Source organism: Oratosquilla oratoria, chromosome 14 (assembly GCF_046742065.1).
Source record: "Oratosquilla oratoria isolate Oo_2021 chromosome 14, ASM4674206v1, whole genome shotgun sequence".
Classification (NCBI taxonomy): domain Eukaryota; kingdom Metazoa; phylum Arthropoda; class Malacostraca; order Stomatopoda; family Squillidae; genus Oratosquilla; species Oratosquilla oratoria.
In genome coordinates this window covers 56832430-56855712 of record NC_134790.1, presented here as the reverse complement: position 1 = coordinate 56855712, position 23283 = coordinate 56832430, and the positions used below count along the sequence as shown (strand labels likewise).

The 23283-nt window shown below is 40.0% G+C and overlaps 1 protein-coding gene across 1 annotated transcript; it reads left to right on the top strand.

Moving 5' to 3' along the window:
- Nucleotides 1-6383: 6383 nt before the first annotated feature.
- LOC143032876 (uncharacterized) lies at nucleotides 6384-22500 on the top strand. Its single transcript, XM_076198071.1, has 3 exons — nucleotides 6384-6440; nucleotides 8510-8727; nucleotides 19295-22500. Exons 2-3 carry the CDS (start codon nucleotides 8533-8535, stop codon nucleotides 20726-20728), a joined length of 1629 nt encoding a protein of 542 aa, XP_076054186.1. The 5' UTR covers nucleotides 6384-6440; nucleotides 8510-8532; the 3' UTR covers nucleotides 20729-22500.
- The last annotated feature ends 783 nt before the right edge of the window (nucleotides 22501-23283 follow it).

Sequence of the window (23283 nt, the reverse complement as noted above, 5' to 3'; positions counted from 1 at the left end):
AACCCACCCTCCAGACTAACAAATAACCCAACCAAGCGCAATTCCCATCACATGACACTCCGTCGACGCAACTAAAACATACACTCTAGCTCTCGCCCCTGAAGATGCAGGACGTCATGCATTCCTCAGTGGAGGTTAAAATGGCCAACATTACAATAAACTTCTTTCTGCATATCTATCAAACCTTCTCTACTTCCTTCCGACCACTATAACCTTAGCGAGAGTCAGATATACATATCCTTAATCACTAAAACAAAAACTCCATCCACAGGATACAACCAACACTACTACCCCATCCTAGCATCAACTATCTTTCAAGAATCTATCCTTATCCACATACCTATGGACCCGATCAAGAGATTCTCCCTTTGGGAAATTTACCCCTTTCCCTACCCTTACCAAAACCGCAACATGACCCTCAACATGCCAACCTCCACCATCCTAAAATCAACTGATGGACAATGGATAACCCTTACCTCCCCAGAAACCATGGCAACCTGCAAGACAGCACGTCCAAACTTCTATATCTGCCCAGCTTACCCATTCCATTTCCAACTAACCAAATCCCAACCTTGCCTCTCAGAACTCACAACACCCAAAGTCAACCTTTCCGAGACATGCAACTTTCGCTTTTCGGACAACACTCAAATACACCACATCCACGTCGGAAATAAACACTTCATATTTCTCCCCCACCCCACAATAGTATCCGTAATATGCCTACACAAACCACCCTCCCACCATAAGATCAACGGCTCTATCACCCTACCAGACACCTGTCACATCTATATGATGGACTCAATGCTCCTACCTAACCAACTCCACTACCAAGGCACTCTAAACACCACCCACAATCTAGGTCCCATAACCCAACTAACACTCCCACCCCTCCCTAAGATCCCCGATACCATCCTCCCAAGTGAGATAGACATGGTACGTCTCCTAAACAAATCAACTACCCTTGATATAGACTCTTTAGATCTACACTATAAAATCTTACCCTATGCCTCCACTGCCCTCTCAACCTTAATCATCATTTTTATAATAATAGTACTATCAAAATACTTTTGCATGAAATAAATGCTTAAAAAATATTTTCCCAAATTGTTGTAAACCTAGGATAAGTTTTATCTTGTGTCTCACCAATATCTTACCACAGATAGTGCCACACAAACTCACAGATAAGAGTTTCTCAGAAAACATACTATAGTGCCATACAAACTCACAGATAAGAGTTTCTCAGAAAACATACTATAGTGCCATACAAACTCACAGATAAGAGTTCTCAGAAATAATATACAAGTGTCACACAAACTCATAGATAAAAGTTGAAAATATATATAAATACTGGTGAAACACAACCTTATTCCCCATTCAGAGACACAACATCACATACCCATTATTTCTTGTTCAACATGTCCTCTTGGGACCCTTATAATCAATTCAACATCACACACACCCTTCTCCACGTATAACCACCCAAAGATTTTGTGTCTCTGACTATATAACTATATATATATATATATATATATATATATATATATATATATATATCAATATTATATTTGTTAACCATGTACCATTAGGTGCCGGGTGCCACCTAACCCCAGGGGGAGGGCGATATGTATACACCACATACAGCATCACCATGCACCATGCACCAGACATCACGACACATTGACATCCGTTCTGATCGTCAAACTGACGCCAATTGAATCAGCAGTTTTTGCCGGGCGCCCGGAAGCAAACACACACACGAACACACAATAGATACCATCAATCACCAACCCAGATTAACACACGGGAACACAATACTGTTTAACCCTTTCCCCCTGGATATATATTATGTATACAACATATCATGTTAGAAAATTATGAACCTAGAACAAAATTGTATAGGGCGAAACAACCCCACTAAAAACGTTAACAAAGTGAATGAAAGCACCTCAAAATTCACCAAACTCAGCATTTCCCTGAACAAAACCCCAGTGCACACGACCAGGAGAGGTTGGTGTGAGATGTGCTCTAAGGACTAGAACTTAGTGAGTGAGGTGCCCTAGTGTTCAAAACTATATAGAAAATAATTCTGAAAGAAAGCTGTGCAATGTGTGTTAGTGATCTTTTCTTTTTTGAACCAGACTGTATGATAATAGTGTGTTGAAACTAGATAAATTCCAATTTTGTAATAAAAGAAGAAAAGTGACGTTTTGGAAGTTTATCTAGCCCGCAGTAAGTCCTCCTTATGTAACCCTCAACACCAAAAGGGTTACAGTAACAGGATAATACCGTTTTCACAAAAAGGGTCACAAAAAATGTAATATACACAAATATGAAAAACGAACGAACTTATGCGACAACCCAATATCTATATATATATAATATATATATATATATATATATACATATATATATGTATATATATATATCAAATTAAATCAGTCATCCTGAGTCCACTGCTGAGCAAAGACCTCCTTCATAGTATTCCATGATTCACACGACCGCGCCAACCTCTGCCACGTTACTCCTGCGAGCTTTTCTATCTCGTCTCTCCACCTTCTGTCTGGTCTCCCTCTTCCACGCTTTCCATTTCGCGGCGTCCATTCAGTAACACGCTTATTCCATCGCTCATCAGTCGTTCGCTCTGACTTAGCTGTCCAGTTCTACTTCTTCTCTTTAACCGCCTCCACAATATCTTTCACTCTAGTCTGCTTTCTCACCTAATTTGCTCTCTTTCTGTCTCTCAGCGTTATTCCCATTACTGATCTCTCCTTTCTTTTCCGTGCATTCCTTAGCTTTGTTTCCATCGTCCTTGTGTTTCCAAGTCTTAGACCCGTAGATTATTGCTGGCAGAATACATTGATTGTAAAATTTATGTTTCAAACATAAAGGTGGAGAATCTCTCAGGATTCTATTTTACTTACCAAACACTTCCGAACCAATCGTAATACCCCTTTCATTTCATTATCATGATCTTTGGTCAGTTTCACCATCTGGCCTAAATTATTATACTCTTCAACTTCTTCAAGACTCTCACTATCGATTATAATCTATTTTGAACTTTCATGTTGAACATTACTTTGGTTTAACTCTTATTCATTTTTAAACCTACTTTGAGACTTTCCTTGTTCAGATCACTCAGCATATCTTGCAAGTTTTCTGTTCTTCCTGAAATAAGAAAAACGTCATCCGCAAACTTTAGGTGATTAGAATATTCGCCATTAATCTTCAAACCTTTCTCTTCCCAGCTCAACCTTCTGAAAATCTCTTCCAAGCAAGGTATAAATAACCTGGGTGAAATTATATCGCCCTGCCGTACTCTTTTCCTCGATCTTGATCTTTTCTGTATCTCTGAGCAGTCGAATTACAGCAGTACCTTTTGCATAAATATTTTCTAGAACCCTTACGATCTGTTCGTTTGCATCCTGCTTGCGTAGTGAGTTTAGTATTGCTACTTGTTCTACCGAGTCAAAGGCCTTCTCATAATCCACAAAAGCTAAACACAGAGGTATTCTGTCGGGTTTTTTTTTTCGATTAATTGGTTTATCGCCTAAAAATGCCCTATTATCGAATAGTCTATACTTTATATACAGTACATTTGATAGCAAGCTAAACGGTCGGTAGTTACTAAGGTCCTTCTGATCTCCTTTTTTATAAAGCAAAATCACTATAGCATTGCACGAGGATTCAGGAACGCTTTCTTGACGTAAGCACCGAGTGTACAACTGAGTTAACTTAATATGAACTTCTTTCCCTGCGTTTTTCAAAAGATCTCTCGATATACTATCTTCCCCAGATGTTTTTCTTCGTTTCATGTTTTAAGACGAAATTCTACTTCTTCCTTTGTCATTTCTGGTACACTACTAACGTCTACAGATGAATTTACCGACTGAACTACGGTCTTCGACGAGGAAAACTCTTGGTAAACTTCTTCTATCCTCTTTACTATTCTGCCTCTGCATTTGATAATCTCTCTATTTCTATCTTTCAAACCTATAATTTGCTGTCTTCCTAATGCATGTCTGCGCTTGGTCCTTCAAGTACTTTTACTTTTCCGAATAGTTCCCTCTATTTCATCCATGTTTATCTTTCTTTTCTCTGATCTCTGCCTTTTGTTGATAAGCTTGTTTATTTCTACTCTCTCTATTTCGTCTCTCCTATTTTTTTTTAATCTGCATAGTCCTTTTTTCTTTTAATTAGGTCATTTGTAGCTTTGGAGTATGTGTTTGCTCTAATACTTTTTGTACTTCCTACTTTCTCTGCCAATTCCCTAATAATATTCACTAAATTCAAAATCATACCTTCGACAATTTCCTCGTTAAGTCTTAGAACTCCAAATCTATTTTTAATTTCTAACTGATATTTCTTCTTGTTATCCTTAACCTTCGCAAGGCTTATTTTTTAAACTAGATATATGGGATAGGAGGAAAGCTGTTAAGAGCAGTCAAGAGTTTTTACGAGAGTGGCAGAGCTTGTGTTAGGATTGGAAATGGAGAGAGTGAATGGTTTGAGGTAAAGGTGGGACTTCGTCAGGGATATGTTATGTCGCCCTGGCTGTTCAATCTATACATGGATGGGGTGGTGCGAGAGGTGAATGCAAGGGTAGTGGGTCAGGGGTTGGAGATGGTTAAAGAAAATGGAGAAAAGTGGGAAATAAGCCAGTTGTTGTTTGCTGACGATACTGCGCTTGTAGCAGGATCAAAGGAGCGATTGAGGAAGTTAGTGAAAGAGTTTGAGAAGGTGTGTGAAAGAAGGATGCTGAAGATAAATGTGGGCAAAAGTAAGGTGACGATAGAGTGGCCTATAATTTTTGTTTATATATATACGAAAACATTATGTAAAGGACTCGACACCCCTAGATACACCAAGCCGGTTGTCTAACCCCTCTCAGGAATGCCGAGTTACCAACATATCATTTTCATTATTGATCTTTTTATTTACCACTTGGTGACTTCTCCGTCTTGAGTATTGGTTCTGGTGCATTACCCATATCTAGTTCCCATGTATGGGGATTATATAATATATGTATCGTTGTACCTCCCATAGACCCTTGGCAACGAGAGGTCAAAGGTCACTAGGCGTTCGGGGCCAAGAGACCCCTGCCGCCCCTATAACGCAGTAGAGTACAAGTCAAGTCCAAGACAAGAGATGTAACTGACCAGAAGTGTTAGTGATTCGTGACTGGGGAGTGACATGAATTTACCCCAATCACAGACCTCATATATATCATGTGTGAAGTACATATACGACGGAACGTGTGTTCAACCAGTGAGAGAATTCTATGTGAGAACCATTCCTCTCAACACATGTCTTTATCCTTCTCCCCATTCCCATACTCATCCTCCATGCCACGCCCGAAGTCGTCGCACACATCGCCTTCATTAACCAGAACAAAGACGAAGAAGACCTCCAAGTGGCCCCAAGGCCACGGTAAGTCACAAATTGAGTTATATGAAATATCCAAACCAACCTGAATGATTGAAATGATTACATATTCACAAAGATACATGATGCTTTGTGATACCATTGTACTTTTCAGGGTTCGGTGAGTCCCTGCCGATCACAGGTATGTCGTTTTGTTGTTGCTGAAAGTTGTATACAAGTTCACACAGAGTACCCCAGTATTAATTCGGTGGGACGGTCACCTAGATTAACTTACACCGTCAACATTTCACATTAAAAGAGATGGGAAATCTGTCGGAAGTCATAATATTCTCCACATAACCCAGATAAACGACAATATCAAGCGCTGGAGTTACAGGCCTAGCAAATGAGTCTTCTCATCAGAAAACTATTGTGAGTATAGGTATGTAGTCACTAATTTACCAAAATGGTAGTGGCAGTGAGTTCCCTGGACGTTTAGTTCCAGTTTAATGTCTTCGCAATTGACTTAATTGAACTGGACTGATGATTTCATTTTTCGATATTCACTTGGCGTATTGTAATCAACCCTATCAGCTGATAGTGACAAATGCTAACTTTGGCACGCGTAATTATTAATAGGAGTCGGCGAGATCCTGTCTATATAAACGATTTTTTGCATATTGTGATATAAATATCTTGTATTCATTTTCAAAATTGGATATAAACCATTTATTACTATTTACATGGATACAAATAGCCACATCCTACAAACTTCGCGCTCAGTCAATTAATACGATAATTGATTTTATCCCAGATTGAAATTCCCTCTCTCTCAAGGTGTATGATACAATACTATGAGCAAGGGGTCCTTAAATATATGTGTTTTATTCTTAGCAGTATAATAACAATAAACATAATTAGTCGTTGAATATGTTTGTAGGATTTAAACCTCATTCTCGATTGTATCTACAATTTCGTCAGATTTGTCATTCAGTACTTATTTACACCTTCTATCCCTTACACATTGTTTACATTGGGTTCCATCCGAACACTAACCTGGACAAGCTTGAAGCGGTGCCGTAAGTTAACCCGAATAGAATTTAACGCTTATAGTAATGGACAGCATTTCTTTCATCGTAGAAGCTCAATGATTGTGTAAATTTCCAAAGGTTCTATATACTCCTAAATCATCATGTATGAGTCCATCCAGATTAAGTGGTTTGATCTGCGTATGATCCGTATCATTTCACAACTTGTCACTAGTACAGTTGAGTTTATTGTGTAATGAATTGGCATAATGTTTAGAATAATGATAACAATTATTATGCCTGTTACGTCATTGACTGGAAACTCACAGCCCCACAGCAACTAGGGATCCTTGGACCGTTTCATAGATCTCTGGATAGAAACATGAACATTGGCTGTGTTGTGTTTCTGTGAGACAGTTTCTGTGTCACTGGGGAAGGAGGGAGCACCTGTCAGTTTTCAGCTCTCATTATGTAAAAAGATGGAGGAAAATACTCAGATATGATAAGAGATCCTGGGTCTGTCCAGAAATCAGTGATGGGCTGGATGGTCAGGTTACAGCTGGATGATAATTTTCTGTGACTGTGCTAGCAGCTATGACATTCATCTTGCAGGAACACTACCTCCAAGTAGCAGTTGTTGGTCCATGTTGTTTAGATTATTATTTGTTGATCTGGTTAGCTGTAAGACTAAAAGTGATGTACAATAAATGTCAGGAACATTCTGTTCACAATGAAATAGATTACTTAGTAATCTACCATACTACTATTTACTATTAACAATGTTTCTTGCTGTAAGGCTTAAGTTTCACATGTGGAAACACACACCTTCACAATAGCTACAAATGGCCCTTGATCCTTTCCATAAATTTCCTTGTGAACTCTGTCCCTAAAGTCCATGTTGTATAAGTGTAGGACTGTTTGTATGTCACCAGCTTATAGGAGCATGAGAAGGGGAACAGTCACCAGTTGTCAGTTCTCCTAATGTAAAAAGTTAGAAAACATATAAATGAAGATGACAGAGGGATCTTGGGCCTGGTCCAATGACTGTATATCAGCCACTTAGGGCAAGTTGTACTTCCAGATGTAGGTTAGGGTGTTGACAAGTTTTGTAGAAGGATAGAAATAAAAAGGATTCCTTCCAACACCCCTTTTGTAAGATCACTTATAGGTGCCTGTCACTGGTCCTTCCACTACCAGTAAGTTCTAACAACCTTATATATTCTCTTTCAAGTAGGCATTCAAGGATTTTTTTTTCTCTCTAGAGTTCCATTTTTCATATGAACTTTATTCTTAGCACAAATGTTTTACTGACTTATAATTATTATATTAAATCTCTAGAATGATATATGTCACCTCTCCTCTACAGTGCTCACCTCTTGGCTCTCATCATTTACCATTTCCACTACTTCATAATCCCCTACACCAGTGGTGGGTAATGCTTGACATGATTGCCAAACTTGGCCCACAAAGGCCTTTTTTCTGGCACCATCCCCCACCCCCTTCCTTGTATCAAAGTATCATCCATAGACATCCATTCTCCACTTACCCCTATTTCTTGCCTTCTCCCTTCCTTGCTCAACGAACATTCCCATCTTGCTCAAAGCCCCTTTCACACCATCCACCCATCTTGTCCTCAGTTATCCCCTCAAGTTCATTCCATCCACCTCTGCCTTCCACACCTCATCCAGGAGCCAAGAAAAGGGTGGAGGGGTGGTGAATGGGAGTGGAGTACGTGGGGATGAAATGAGTGGGAGAGGATGCCTTTGACTTTGGTTACTTCCCTTGTAAGAGGGAAAAAACCCTTGGTATATGTATTTATGTACCTCTGAAAGCTCTATCATCTTTAATCAGATCTCTTCTGTCAGTGCAATCGGTTCCCATTAGTAACCTGAATACTGTAGTCATATCACCTCTTTCTCTTTTATCATTCAAAGTTGGCAAACCAACTGCTTTTAGTCTCTCCCCATGGTTTATCTGCCAGGCTGGGGACCAGTTTATTACTGCTTTTGAATTTGCGTGTGTAAGCAAATTTTTTGTCATCTTTTACAACACCCCCAGGGGCATGTATTTTCCTTTCATCTTATACATGTGACAAGAGATTATATTATTTTCTCTTTCAGGAGATGCAGCCAAGAACGTGACAATGCCTCACCACCGTAGTGTGCCAAGCCTCCAGACTAAATGTCTGCAGGGTGTTGCACAAATTCTGCGGATACTCTGCATTGACAATGGAGTCCACATTAGAAATCTTGACCAGGCTCTAAGTTACATCACAGTTATTCTGCCTCCACAGATTCAATCTCAAGTGTGCCATACATTGTTACATGCAAGCAAAAAGGTGAGTCATCAGAAATGAAAGGAACTACATTAGATTTGGGTTTACAAAATTAGAGTTTCAAAATTTTTAGAAGCTCTGCCAAGGATTCGAACCCTGACCTGTGCGTAAATAATCACGAGGTCAAGATGCTAACAACTGAGCCACGTGCGATGGTTCAAAAGGACTGTACAAGTCCCCAACCATGCTTCACGTAACATCAGAAGATCTAGTCTCATTTTCATCCAATCCCCGTATCAGGTGAGCCCTCTGACAAGTTGTGTATGTTAAAGACAGATTGAACATTTTTAGAAGCTCTGCCAAGGATTCGAACCCTGACCTGTGTGTAAATAATCACGAGGTCAAGACACTAGCGATTGAGCCATGTGCGATGGTTCAAAAGGACTGCACAAGTCCCCGACCACCCATCACGTAACATTGCACGTGGCTCAGTCACTAGCGTCTCAACCTTGTGATTATTTATGCACAGGTCAGGGTTCGAATCCTTGGCAGAGCTTCTAAAAATGTTCAATCTGTCTTTAACATACACAACTTGTCAGAGGGCTCACCTGATACGGGGATTGGATGAAAATGAGACTAGATCTTCTGATGTTACGTGAAGCGTGGTCGGGGACTTGTACAGTCCTTTTGAACCATCGCACATGGCTCAGTCGCTAGCATCTTGACCTGGTGATTGTTTACGCACAGGTCAGGGTTTGAATCCTTGGCAGAGCTTCTAAAAATGTTCAATCTGTCTTTAACATACACAACTTGTCGAAGGGCTCGCCTGATACTGGGATTTTATGAAAATGAGACTAGATCTTCTGATGTTACGTGAAGCGTGGTTGGGGACTTGTACAGTCCTTTTGAACCATCGCACGTGGCTCAGTCGCTAGCATCTTGACCTCGTGATTATTTACGCACAGGTCAGGGTTCGAATCCTTGGCAGAATTTCCAAAAATGTTCAGTGTCTTTAACATACACAATTAGAGTTTAAGTTGTAAGATTGACTTATTTGAAATGCCCAAAAAATAAATATCCACTATAAGTATTTTGGGGGAAGGTTTGTTTGATATTATTACTTGTTAATTATACTGTGAAGTATACTAGTTGTTGTTGTATTGCCTTTGGTGTCGGTGAGTTGACACCAAATTTACAGAAGAAACAAATCATCCAGGTTCATGCCAGAGGTCTTCCCTGATTGTTATGTCCATGTCTGTTTACTGCTAGTGCTAAAGAGGCTGTAACAGTGTACATCATTGTATGTAAGCTTGGCAGAATGGACATGTATCTTCTGATGTATTTACCTAATTATAGTTTATAGGAAAATAGCAACATTTGTTGGGTCCCATCTCCAATTCTCTAATTTATCATACCTAGCCTCAAATTCATATACAGTTCCAACTAAGTCTATATCCTTGATTTCAAATTTATATTTAGATATGAATTAATGTAATTGTGTTGCCTGCTTTGTGTATGTTGTGTTCATGTAGGAAGTGGAGTAGTTCTGAGTGTTAGTGAATCCATTTATGTTTAGTGTATGTTTGTATGTTGGTGTATTTGTGGTTGAGAAATGAGGAAGTGAGGAGGAGAATGGAGGTTGAAAGGAAAGTGACAGATAGGGCCAATGAAAAATTATTGGGAAGGTTTGGTCATGGGTAAGAATGAGTGAAGAAAGTTTATCAAAAGAGGCATGGAAGGCAGAGGTGGGGGGGAGTGAACTTGAGGGGAAGACTGAGGATGAGATGGATGGATGGAGTGAAAAGTGCTTTGAGGAAGAGGGGAATGCCTGTTGAACCAGGAAGGGAGAAGGCTGGAGATAAGAGTGAGTGGAGAATATGTATGGATGATATTTTCATGCAGCCCAAAGGGATTTCTCTCCCATCTTCTCAATTTTCCACATAAGGGAACAGAGAGGGAAGGTCACTGTGTAAGCGAAGTGGCCCTGCTGTGGGTGTGCTATGTCTTGTTGCTGGCCTGGGCAGCTTGCCACATCTCTACACTTCACCCCACCCACTCAAACAACAACCATTCATCCCACCTTAAAAAAATATATAATAAATAAATAAATAGATAAATAAATAAAATAAATTGTACAAACCCCCACCTTTGCCTGTCCACTACAACTCCCACTCACAAACCCATTCATCCCCTCCTCTTATTCACCCCAAGATTTACAACCCTTCCACTCCAAAAAAAAAATATCAAACTCACCAAGAGAAACTATAGAAGACATGAAGTACACCAACTATACCAATACCACACCAGTAAACTCCCCACCCCAAAAATCCCATCAAACCATTCCCCTTATCAAAACCATAGCCACTGCAGCCTCAACATTAAATGTACAAGCTGAAGTCCATCCCATCCAAGTATGAACCACACACTAATACTAAATCATGTGTAAGCCTCCTAGATCCCCCAGTGCCTGCACTGGACCCAACTGGAATGAATACATATTTAATCCTAACCCAAACATAACTGAATTAACAACTACATCAGTCACCAAAGGAACATGACCCAAAACATATACTGATAGACTGCCCGATCTGCACAACTCTCCACAATAACCACTGACTGTCACCTACCCCCTCAAACAGCACTGACTATGTGATTTGAAATGGCAATTGCTGACAAAATAGAGTAGACACCATACAAGGATGATGATATGGTTTAACATCACGAACTCCAGCAAGGATGGTGCCCCTTACAGAGGACTTTGTAGCATGGACTTTAATGAACCATGCCCTTGATTCAACTTTGCCAGTGACAGGGTTAAGGTCCATACACACTGAGCCTTGTGCAGCACCAACACATTACCCACTGTGTTGTTTTATGGGCTTTTGCAGCACACTGCACAATTCACAATGGTTCTGATTTCATATAGCAGGTCAGTGTCCATCTTGACATGGAGGGGGGAGGTACATCATCTGCTAAGCTCTCCTATATCTGAGTGGACAAAAGCAACACACTAACATTTTTATTTATTTATTGTTGAAGTGATCCTACTCCACCAGAGCATTCTGCAGGACCAACATTTTTTCTTATTTAGTACATACATACATATACCAAAGCTTTTTCCCCTTTACAAAGGAGGTAGCCAAAAAGGAAAAGGCATAAAATCATTCCCACCCATTCCATCCCTGAATACACTCCACACCCCTCCACCCTCCCTCTTATCTTAGCACCTCCTGGATGACAGGTCATCCCTGCACCTTGTCCACTGCCCTGGGTCAGAAGCAGTGTCGCAAGACACAGCACATCCACAGCAAGGCTGCTTCTTATTTAGTACATAATATATACATGTTAAGCAAAGCTTATGCAAGAAATACACCCAGCCAAAATTAAGTATTTATAAATTTACTACAGCAGCGTCCTTGTGAAGTGCAAGGAGTACAAGTGGAAGGACTTGAAAATATAAACAAATAAAAATAAATACAGGGATTTCTTGAATTACATGAAGGATGCATTCCTGAAGGGATTGTGTAATGTAAAAATTGTGTAATGTAAAAATTGTGTAAAATGAACATGATTACTAAACTAAACTGTGCAGTTCATACAAAATCTGGAGGATTGCATTCAGCTGACATTAAGTTGAAGAATATGAGTTGTGGGATAAAAAACAAACTTGTATAGAAGGAAATATATTTTATTATTGCTTAATTGTACAGTACACATTTATATTAAGCTGTGCCATTATGTAGTTTTGTATTGATTATCTCAGTCACTGGATAGCTCAGCCTCACTGCACTGTTATGCTTCTGACTCCACCCCTGTCTTGTGCCCACTGGATCGCTCTGCATCAGACTTCACCTCCATGTCAGGTGTGTTGGGTGCATCTGAGTCTGTGTCCAATTCCATGACTGGCTTGGGTGTGTCTGCTTGAAAGAATGCTGTTGTAGTTTGTTGTCTCTCTCTCTCTCTCTCTCTCTCTCTCTCTCTCTCTCTCTCTCTCTCTCTCTCTCTCTCTCTCTCTCTCTCTCTCTCTTCTTTTTTTTTTTTTTTTTTTTTTTTTTTTTGCACAACAACACTTCATAGCAGTCCATTTTGCTCATCACTCTCCTGGTAACTGCAGTGCTTCTTTCCACATTCAGATCATTTTCTTTAAAAATCTTTATTGCTTGCCTCAACAAGTCCATACACTGGGACAAAATTGTGGATGTCAGTGCTGGCTAAGGTTGTTATTGTGATACTGCTGCTTCTACCTCCTACATGAGCTGCACTTGCTCTCTCTCTTAAGAAGTCATCATTAGAGAGTTTCTCCCAGTAGGACTGCAGCAACTCATTGATGTCATTGTCTTCCAACTTGTCAAATAATATCTGCTGTTCAAAGTGAAGTCTCTTTGTGTTGGCACTGGCCAGATTATCAATAATATTATATCCCTTGAAATCATGATTGAAGTGAGGGCTCAGCTTCTTCCTCCATTGAGACACAATCTTGGCACCTCTTCTCATGATTGCTTGATGAAGCACAGTGCATCCTTTACCATGAACTGCTTCCAATATCCACAGGGTGTGATGTTCAGTCACCTTCACAAGATCATCCATGAAGAATCATCTCTTGCCAATGTCCGGCAATAGTCTGCAAGCATTGTTATGCTCCATTTACCCTGGTACCACTTTTCCATGTGACACTGCTTCTGACCCAGGGCAGTGGGTGAGATGCAGGGATGACCCATCATCCAGGAGGTGCCAAGATAAGAGGGTGGAGAGGAGTGGAGTATGTTAGGGATGGAATGGGTGGGAGTTGTTTTTATGCCTTTGTTTTTTAGCTATCTCCTGTGTAAGGGGAAAAAATCCTTTGGGATATGTATATAGTTAATTCTGCATTTTCATGTACTGAATCCAAATATCACATAAAAACAAATATTAATAGCTATAGGTTTACAGATATGCAACATTTAATATTTTATTGTTTTGTTATAACGCAGAGTATGTATCACTGTATTTTAAACTTAAATCCATATCTATGCCCTGCCTTTTTGCTTGATGCTTATAGTGGAATGAAGAATCATCTCTTGTCAATGGCCGGCAATAGTCTGCAAGCATTGTTATGCTCCATTTACCCTGGTACTGCTTTTCCATGGTTGAAATATCTTGGTAAAACCTTTCACCATGTTCATCACTAACTGTCCCACAGTTCATTGGAAAAGGTCTAAATGTGAGTTCAAAATGTGTATTTAAAGGACATGATACATCCCATGTTCTTTTAAGCCTTGATGAAGTTTTCCACCAATTCTTCATAGTTTCCTTCCCTTCTGTTTCCGAGAAATCCCTTCTCCACTAACTTAAATGCTTCCCAAGCAGCTTTCTCCTCTCCTTGAAGAACTGATTCAGTCACCATCTTTGAAAAGCTCTTGAAGCTGAGGACCAATGAAAACGCCCTCTTTTAGCTTAGCATCACTCAGTGAGGGGAATTTTGATGTTAAATACTTGAATCCCTAACCAGATTTGTCCATAGCTTTTACAAAGTTTTTCATGGGACCCAGTTTTATGTGTAGTCGTGGTAGCAAAATTTTGTTTGGTTCAGTGAGAGGTGGATGTTGAACATTTTTTCTCCCAGGCTCCATTGATCGACAAGGTGGCGAGTCTCTCCTGATATAGTGGGAACCTCTTGCACAGGTGGCCCATTCACACAGAAAACAGCAGTACTTGGTGTATCTGCTTTGCAAGCCCATCACAAGAGCAACAACTTTTAGTCACCACAGAGTTCCCATTGATGTTCATCACATTTTATGCATTGCAACATATGCCTTATATTTTCATAAGTTTCTTTCATATGTGGTGCATAGCCCACAGGAATTGATGGTGAATGGAGAATGGTTGTATATGGATGATGCTGTGATGCATGAGGTGGAATGGATGGGGGGTGAGGGAGTAGGTGTGAGAAATAATTTGACGCAGCCCAAAGGGCTTTCTCCCCGTCTTCTCCTTTTCTGCATGAGGGGACAGAGAGGGGGGTTGCCAATTTAATGAAGCAGCCTTGCTGTGGATGTGCTGTGTCTTGTGACACTGCTTCTGACCCAGGGCAGTGGGTGAGATGCAGGGATGACCCATCATCCAGGAGGTGCCAAGATAAGAGGGTGGAGGGGAGTGGAGTATGATAGGGATGGAATGGGTGGGAGTTGTTTTTATGCCTTTGTTTTTTGGCCACTTCCCTTATAAGGGGAAAAAACCTTTGGTATATGTATGCACCATTGCTGTTATGCAGTAAGACTCCTTTTAGACTAATTTTTGATGAATCAATGAATAACCTCGTGTATAGGTTCATATTTGATATCAAGTGCTTTCATCAGACTATTAATATTATTGCACACCACTAAATCACCTTCCATCATGAAGTAATCGTTGAATTGCTACTGATGATTATGAAATTTTAAAATTTTCATATCAGCTGCTAAGAGATTCTACTGTTGAAGATTAGAGTCTAGTAGCTCTGCTTTATTCATGGGTAATTGAAGACCCCTGACAAGGTCATGGCGTTCCCCTTTGTTATGAGATGTGGCACAGAGGAATGTGCTTCATCAAAATTTGGATCACCACTTTCCTTATCAGACTAAAAGAATACCAAAGTTGGTGCTTCCAGAACAGGTAGACCTCCATATGGAACTGGACAAATAGCTGATGGAATGTTTAGATATTCAATGGACTCCTTTTTCTTCTTTGACAAGCCCTTTTGTACTAGAGGTATATACATACACATACCAGTGGCTATTTCCCCCTCCCTCCCTCTTGTCTTGGCTCCTCCTGGATGACAGGTCATCCCTGCATCTTGCCCACTGCCCTGGGTCAGAAACAGTGTAGCAAGACACAGCACATCCACAGCAAGGCCACTTCATTTAATCGGCAACCCCCTCCTCAGTACCCTCATGCAAAAAAAGAGAAGACTGGGAAAAATCCCTTCAGGCTGCATCATCCACACATACTCTCTCACCCCCCCCCCCTTCCATCTCCCACTCACTCCCTTCCATGCATCACAGCACTGGTACTGGAGGTACCATGCAAAAATTATAATTGTTGGTATGGTTGGCTCCTGCTACATCATTGGCACAGCAAAAGGCACTTTTCTCTTCCATTTCAACCATATATGAGGAGCTCAGTTTTTATCCTGGTCACCAGTCTTGCATCCAAAATATAGATATGTTTTTCTAACCATAGCAATTGTACAGTGCTTCTGTGATTCAAAGGTCACCCCACCACAAATGTAGCAGAAGTTATATGCCTTAGTCACACAAGTACAGTGTGAGGCATCTGAAAGAAGAAAACTGCGAACAATTAGAAGATAAACAAATTTTATTCATAAATTTATCATTATAATACAGAGCATGACAGCTTAGCAGAAGTATTTATATCATTCAGTAGGAAAATAATATAAAATGCCTCACATGCATATCAATAGCTTGCTCAATGAATATTTATTATAAGTTTAAAAAGTGTTTGACTAGGAAAATCACCTACCTTTCACCTCAAAATGTAAACTTGCACAGCACAACCACCTTCTATGACTGCTGGAACAATACTGAAGGGCAGTGAGACTGTGAGTGTGGTAAGAAACACAATGCCGCAAGTCTGTTGGAACCTGTTGTGACACGTAGGTGTATCTTGAAAAGTAGAGCTAACAAACAATTTTAACCATGATATTCATTATCAGCGACCTAAAATTAGTTGGAAATTGCTACTCTGGTCTCAGAAGTATTTTGGTTGTTGCAAGACATTTTTGCTTTAATTATAATGAAAGTAGAAATGTTTCACATTATGAACTGTGAACTGGAAGTATCTTCGAAAACGACGTAAGTTGAAACGATGTAAGCCGTGGTGTGCCTGTATATATATAGAGAGGCAAGAGAGAAACACATCAACACCACTAAGATGGCTTTATTGGATCAACAAAATCACAGCTATTCTATCTCAGCAAATATAAAAATAACACCAAGACATGAACCAATGCAATGGCCTAAACAAGACAATAATTATACTAACAGTATAAATACCTATACACTTTCCTGTTGGGGGCAGCTGAAGAGTCCTGCCACAGCTTGTTGCTGTGATCTCCTGCTCGGTTGAACGCTAAATCCTCCCACAGCTCGTCGCTGTGATCTCCTGCTCAGTCGAGCACTGAGTCCTCCCACAGCTCATTGCTGTGATCTCCTGCTGTGTCAAGCACTGAGTTCTCCTCCTGGAGTACCCTCCCTCTGAAGAACTGGGAGGAGAAGGAGAATTGGACTGCTGTGGATGGCGGTCATCGAGATAGTGTCCTCAAGTTCCTCCGTCCCCTCCCTCTGTAGATCTGGGAGGGGGAGGAGAACCGAAGAGGAGGGTTATACTGCACATGCGTGGGCACTCATGTGACAATGAAAATTGCCCATAAGCCCTGGGAACCTCTGGCCTGTGGTCAGAACTGACCCACGTCGCACATCCCCTTCTTCCAAAGCCCGGGTCAGCCCGCGTGGTACAGCTTTGTGTGAACGGTGTGGCACCACTGACCTATGTGGTACAGCTTTGTGTGCGTCCTGCGTGGGTTGCCGTGACAACAAATCATCCTGGTCAAGTGGCGGCCCTGGGAACCTCTGGCCCACCTGGTACAGCTTTGTGTGGGCAGCGTGGCACCCACGTGACACCTTTATAAAGTGTACATTGTATTGTTGGCATGTGATTGTGTACAGTGCAGTCCTCCTCCTCCATAATGTTTTGTACAGTATGGGGTGAAGTGCTGCATCCTGGACAGTTATCTGCAATGCAGTCATCCAGCCTCTTCTGGTAGCTTAGAAGGGCTGGATGGTGGCCCCACCAAAGTCTGGCCAGGTGGATTCAGTCCTTGCAGGGTAAAGAGGATTAAGAGGGATAGATATCAGAGGGTCTAGCATCCAGCATTGTGTTGTCTTTCTATTTGTTGATGGAGTAGTGAGTAATATGATTATGGATATGCTTTCAGAGGCTGGTGTCTGGTTGTTGTGGAGGAAGAGAATTTGTATGTGATATGGGTATTTGGGTGTTGTTTTGATGTTTCTTGACATATGTGGGTGTTCTTCAATGTAGTGTAGTGGGTGTACTGTGTTTGTGGAGGCTGCATTAAGTGTTTGTGCCTCTTGTGTCAAGGTGATCCTTGACTTTGAGGACTTTCGTTTCATTATGTAAGTGGTCTTAAATAGACTTAATCCACTTAAATCAATGGCAGGAATAACTCTTGGACAAAACAAAGAAACTGTTACTATAGTATACAAAGTACAGTAATATTCCTTTATCTGACCTTGGTGGGACCTACCCTAGATCGGATGTTTGGAAAAGTCAAATATTTGGATGTACACTAAAATATATATAAACTCAATGGTTTGAGACGTTCTCACTTATTTACACTACAATAAAGCATAATAAATAACACAGCAGAGTTGAAGAGAAATAACCACCAAAGGCCAAACATAAACAAATGCTGAAATGCCCACAAAAATAACAGCCAACCTGAGCGCCATGAGTCGGTAGCGGTGAGAGCAATAACTAAACAATCACTCGACGGCCGGATGTTTGGACAAATTCAACTTTTATCCGACTTGGGACATTGAAGAAAAAAGTCGGATGTTTGGACTAGTCGGTTCCTTGAAGGTTGGATAAAAAGAATTTTACTGTATAAAATAGACTTAATACACTTAAATAAATTGCAGGAACAACAATTGAAAAAAAAGTAATGAAAATATTACTACAGTATACAAACAAAGCATATGCTCAGTGATGAATTACATGAGCCCCTGATCTCACTAAGACACATCACAACACCCTACAGACCATACAAAACAAAGCCCTGAAGGTAATTTCAGGCTGCACAAACACAACACCTGTAGACTGGCTGAAAATTATAGGGATAGGAGAGCAGTCACTGGTTGTCAGCTCTCCGTGTGTGAAAAAGTGTAAGAAGCACAGTTTAAGTTGATAGAGAGAGATCTAGGGCCCAGTCTGGAAGCTGAGTGCCCCACAGGGCTGCATCTCCTGAGGGGGTTGATGGGTTTTGAAAATAGGCAGTTTTGCTGTCCATCTTGCAGGACCACCACATGTAAGTACCCATCATTGGTCCCATATGCTTCTTAATGTGGGATAGTTTATATTTTGCCAGCTCGTAATAGTAGGAATAGGGGAGTAGTCACGAGTTACTCTTTCTGGTATGAAAAAGTGGAGGAAATACAGTTGAAGTTGATGGAGAGAGATTGGGTCCAAAGATTGAAAGTCAGCCCCATGGGACTGCACCACCAGAGGGTATTGACAGGTTTTGAAAATGGGCAGTACAGTAAGACCTCTCATTAACGGACGTTAATTAGCTGTGTTTGCGGTGTTTTGGAGTGGTTTTTAGGTGGCATAGTGATTGCACGCACTAAACAACAGCACCAAAAACACCGAAAACACAGCAAAAACACCACAAACACAGCTAGTTAACGTCCGTTAATGAGAGGTCTCACTGTAGATATATAATTCTCTGACATCCATCTTGTAGAACCGCCACTTGTGTACTGGATAAAATATGGTTGAGCTGCCTTTGAATATGTTGTATTTAGCAATTCAAATGATTTGCTGATTCAGTTGGATTATTATTGTATCTTTTTTGCAGCTTGTGTTCCCTGAATTACTGAATGAGAAGTATATTTACACCTGCACCAAGCTTCGCTCTGAGTATGTGTGGATCAATGACTGCCCAGGACTCATGAAGAATGTGGGTTGTATGGATGGGAAGTATATAGGAACTCTCAAACTAACAAGCTGTCATGGCCAACTAGAGGATGATGGAGATGGTTTTGATCAATACAATTATGAGCATGTATCCCGATTAACTCCACTTTATAGTTTTTTAAATACTTTAGTAAATTTAAAAGTTCTGAAGTGTTCACAGCTTTGTAATAATTATATGCTTGAGATAATTTCACAGCATTGTCCCCATATTGAGGAAATTAATGTTGAAATGTGTACAGATGTTAATGATGTTGGTGTTTATCATCTTAGTGGTCATATCCCTGATGAGAACTCATACTCTACTATAAGAAGTGGTGGATGCCTTACCAGTACTTCTGTGTGCCGAAAACTAAGAAATATCCACCTGGAATATACATTAGCCACCACTGAAAGTACTGCCATTCTCCTTCATATGTGTACTAACTTGGAGGAAATGGTGGTAAGCCCAGATGTGAATATTGGAGATGTCTTTGCCAAGCTTCATGGATCCAATCCAGACCACCATGATGATGTAACAAGAACTTATGCCCTGAAGGTCTTGCATACTTACATGGAACTAGATGAACATATATTGGCCCTCATTTGTAGAACATGTCCTCATTTAAGGGATGTTACTCTAAGATGTAATGGTGTTGCAAGGAATGACAGAAATATTCTAGCAAACTTAAAAAGGTTAAATCTAAACACACTGTCAGTAATGAATTGCAGTATGCCTGCCCTACTTTGGTACCTGAAGCACAAAGGGACTGAGCTGACACATCTGACTATTCATCACCTTACCATGGTCCCCCATAGTCTCAGATTTACAAGGTCACATTTACAGCATCTTGTCCAGTACTGTCCCAATCTCACACATTTCACTTTAAAGCTCAATAATGGACTTGTTCAACCAGATGTTCCTTATTCGGCATTTGGTAATAGCTTACAGTACTTTACAAAACTGAAACACCTTACATTAGAAGGGATTTCAGTCGTTCCAGAAGACCTCTCTATATTCATTACCCAATGTACAGAGCTTGAGGAGCTTCACATTCTTTTCCACACCCTTGATGTCATGGATGACAGCATTTTGTATGACATACTTGCAAGTGGTGGTCTGCGAAATATCAGGACCCTCTTCTTTTACAGGCCACAGCTCACATATGCAGGCCTTAAGAGACTGTTTTCTGAGTGCCTTCATCTGCAAGTAGTTGGACCTCTATCTTCCTGGGCAATTGCAAAGAAAGATAGAGATGCTCTTGCTTTAGAAATCAGAGAGAAGAATTGGGATCTTGATATTGAGAGCCTAGAGATGATGCATATGTTTGTTCTGTAGAACAAAATATTTAATTTCATTACATCAAAAATCTTGTTATCATTATAGGGAGAGCTAAAGAAATATTTAATATACTTGTATGGTGTGTTTGTGTGTGTGTGTGTGTGTGTGTTTGTTTACTTAATTGTAGTATACAGGGAAGAAGGAACTCTTGCTTGGTCCTGTTTCCTACTCTCCAATTGATCATACCAGTCCTCAAATTCATGTACAGTTTGAACTGAATCTATACCCTTAATTTCCAAATATCATATTTAAATTTAAATTCGTGTATTGTTTCAGCTTGGGCTATATTACCTTCTAAGCTATTCCAAGTATTTATGCATCTATATGGAAAACTATTTCTTCACATCCTTTAGACATTTAATCTTTCTTAATTTGTTCTCATGACCTCTTAAAGCCCTCTTATTCTTAATCAAGATATTTCTTCTGTCAATAGAGTCTATCCCCTTTAGTGACTTTAATGTTGTAATATCACCTATTTCTCTTCAATCTTTCAAAGTTGGCAGAGCCAATGCTCTTAGTCTTTCCTCATATGGTTTATCTGCCAGGCTGGAAACCAGTTTGGTTGTTGCCCATTGTATTCTCTCAATCTTGTTTATACCCTTCAATCTGTGTGGGGACCATATCACTGACACATATTCCAGGCTTGGATGGATCAGGGTTTCTATGAGTTTTTTCATCATCTCTTTATCCATATAGTGAAAAGCCACTTTTATCCATGTAGTAAAAAGCCGCTTAAATCCTCTGTAGAAATCCTGGTCTTTTGCAGCTAATGCCTATTTCTAGTACTTTACATTTTTTAGTATTGAACTTCAATTCTCATTCTTGGCTCCATGAAAAAATAATGTCTAGATCGTTTTGCAGCCTGCAGTCCTCTTGGATTTTCACTCTTCTCACAGTTTTTGCATCATCTGCAAATATGTTGGCATAGCTTGTTGGTAACCTTCTATCATGTCCTTGAAATAGATAAACATTATTGGTGCAAGCACTGAACCTTGTAGAACTCCACTTCTTACTACACCCTATCTTGACATCTTACCCTTTACTACTGTCCTCATGTATATTCCCTTCAAGTCATCTGTGAGGTACTTTCTCAAAAACCTTCTATTGGTTGAGGTACACACAGTCCACCCACCCCTCTCTATCATGCAGTTACTCTCGAGTAAAAGCTTAAAAGGTTTGACATGCATGACCTTCCAAATCTGAAGCCAGACTTACTGTCTGTGTGTGTGTGTGTGTCTTAGACTCCATTTATCATAATTTGCCTTAAATGGTATTTGCTTATATTATATAAACTTTTAGGCTGTTTCATTGGTCTATACATCTGTATAGGAAATGTATTTTTTGATAACCTTTATGTGTGTGTATATATATATATATATATATATATATATATATATCTCTCTCTCTCTCTCTCTCTCTCTCTCTCTCTCTCTCTGAGAGATGAACTCTGACTTGTGTACCCCTCTAAGGGCTCTAGGAAACCACAACCATATCATCTTTACTTCAGTCTTACAATGTTTGTTTTCCCATTTTTTTTTGTAGTTTTCATTGTATTGTTTTTCTGCTAGGCTTGGGGCCATTTTGCTAGCTCCTGTTTGATTTTTTCTTGCTTGATTATATCCATTTTCTTGAATTGAGACCACACCACTGCTGCAAATTCAAGCCTAAGCCTGATTAGGTTTTCTATGAGCTTTTTCATCATTGTTTCAACCATGTAGTGAAAAGTATCCCAAATGGTTTTTAACAAATTATACAATTCCCAACAGTTTTGTTTGTGTATTTCTCAGGAGATAGGTGTATTTACCTAATTGTAGTACATAAGCAGAAAAGGAGCAATGCTTATTGGCTCCTGTCTCCTCTACAATTTATCATACCTAACCTCAAATGTCTCTATGTATATATATATACCTAATTGTAATGCATGTGTGTGTGTATGTATGTATATATCTATATATATATATATATATATATAAACTCTCTGGCTAAGCAGGTTAAAGTGTCACTACTTATGATGGAGGTCAGGAGTTGATGTAGTTTGAATCCTGATCCTGTGTAGCATGTGAGTTCATAGTAAAGGCATCTATCTATATATATACCTAAAGCTTTTTCCCCCTTATAAGAGAGGTAGCCAAGTCAAAGCCACATACCTGCTCCCAGCCATTTCACTCCCACCCATTCCACTTCTATCCACCACCCTTTCCTCCCTGTCATCTTAGCTCCTCATGGATGACGGGTCATCCCTGTATCCCACCCACTACCCTGGGTCAGAAGCAATGTAACAAGACACAGCACATCCACAGTAAGGCCATTTCACTTAATTGGTGACCCCCTCCTCTCCAGTCCCCTCATACAAAAAGACAAGACGGGGAGAAATATCTTTGGGCTCCATCAAAATATCATTGGACTCAAAAATGGGAAGTGAAATTCAATATTAAGAAATGCAGCATAATGGAATTTGGAAAGAGTAAAAATAGAATATCAAAAGATTACAGAATTGGGGAAGAAAAAATAAATAAAACAAACTATGAAAAAGATCTTGGAGTGATGATTGG

Coding starts and splice junctions, on each gene's coding strand:
- LOC143032876 (XM_076198071.1), top strand. CDS start 8,533: ATGCCTCACCACCGTAGTGTGCCAAGCCTCCAGACTAAATGTCTGCAG. Junction 8,728..19,294: donor TGTTACATGCAAGCAAAAAG/GTGAGTCATCAG, acceptor TCTTTTTTGCAG/CTTGTGTTCCCTGAATTACT.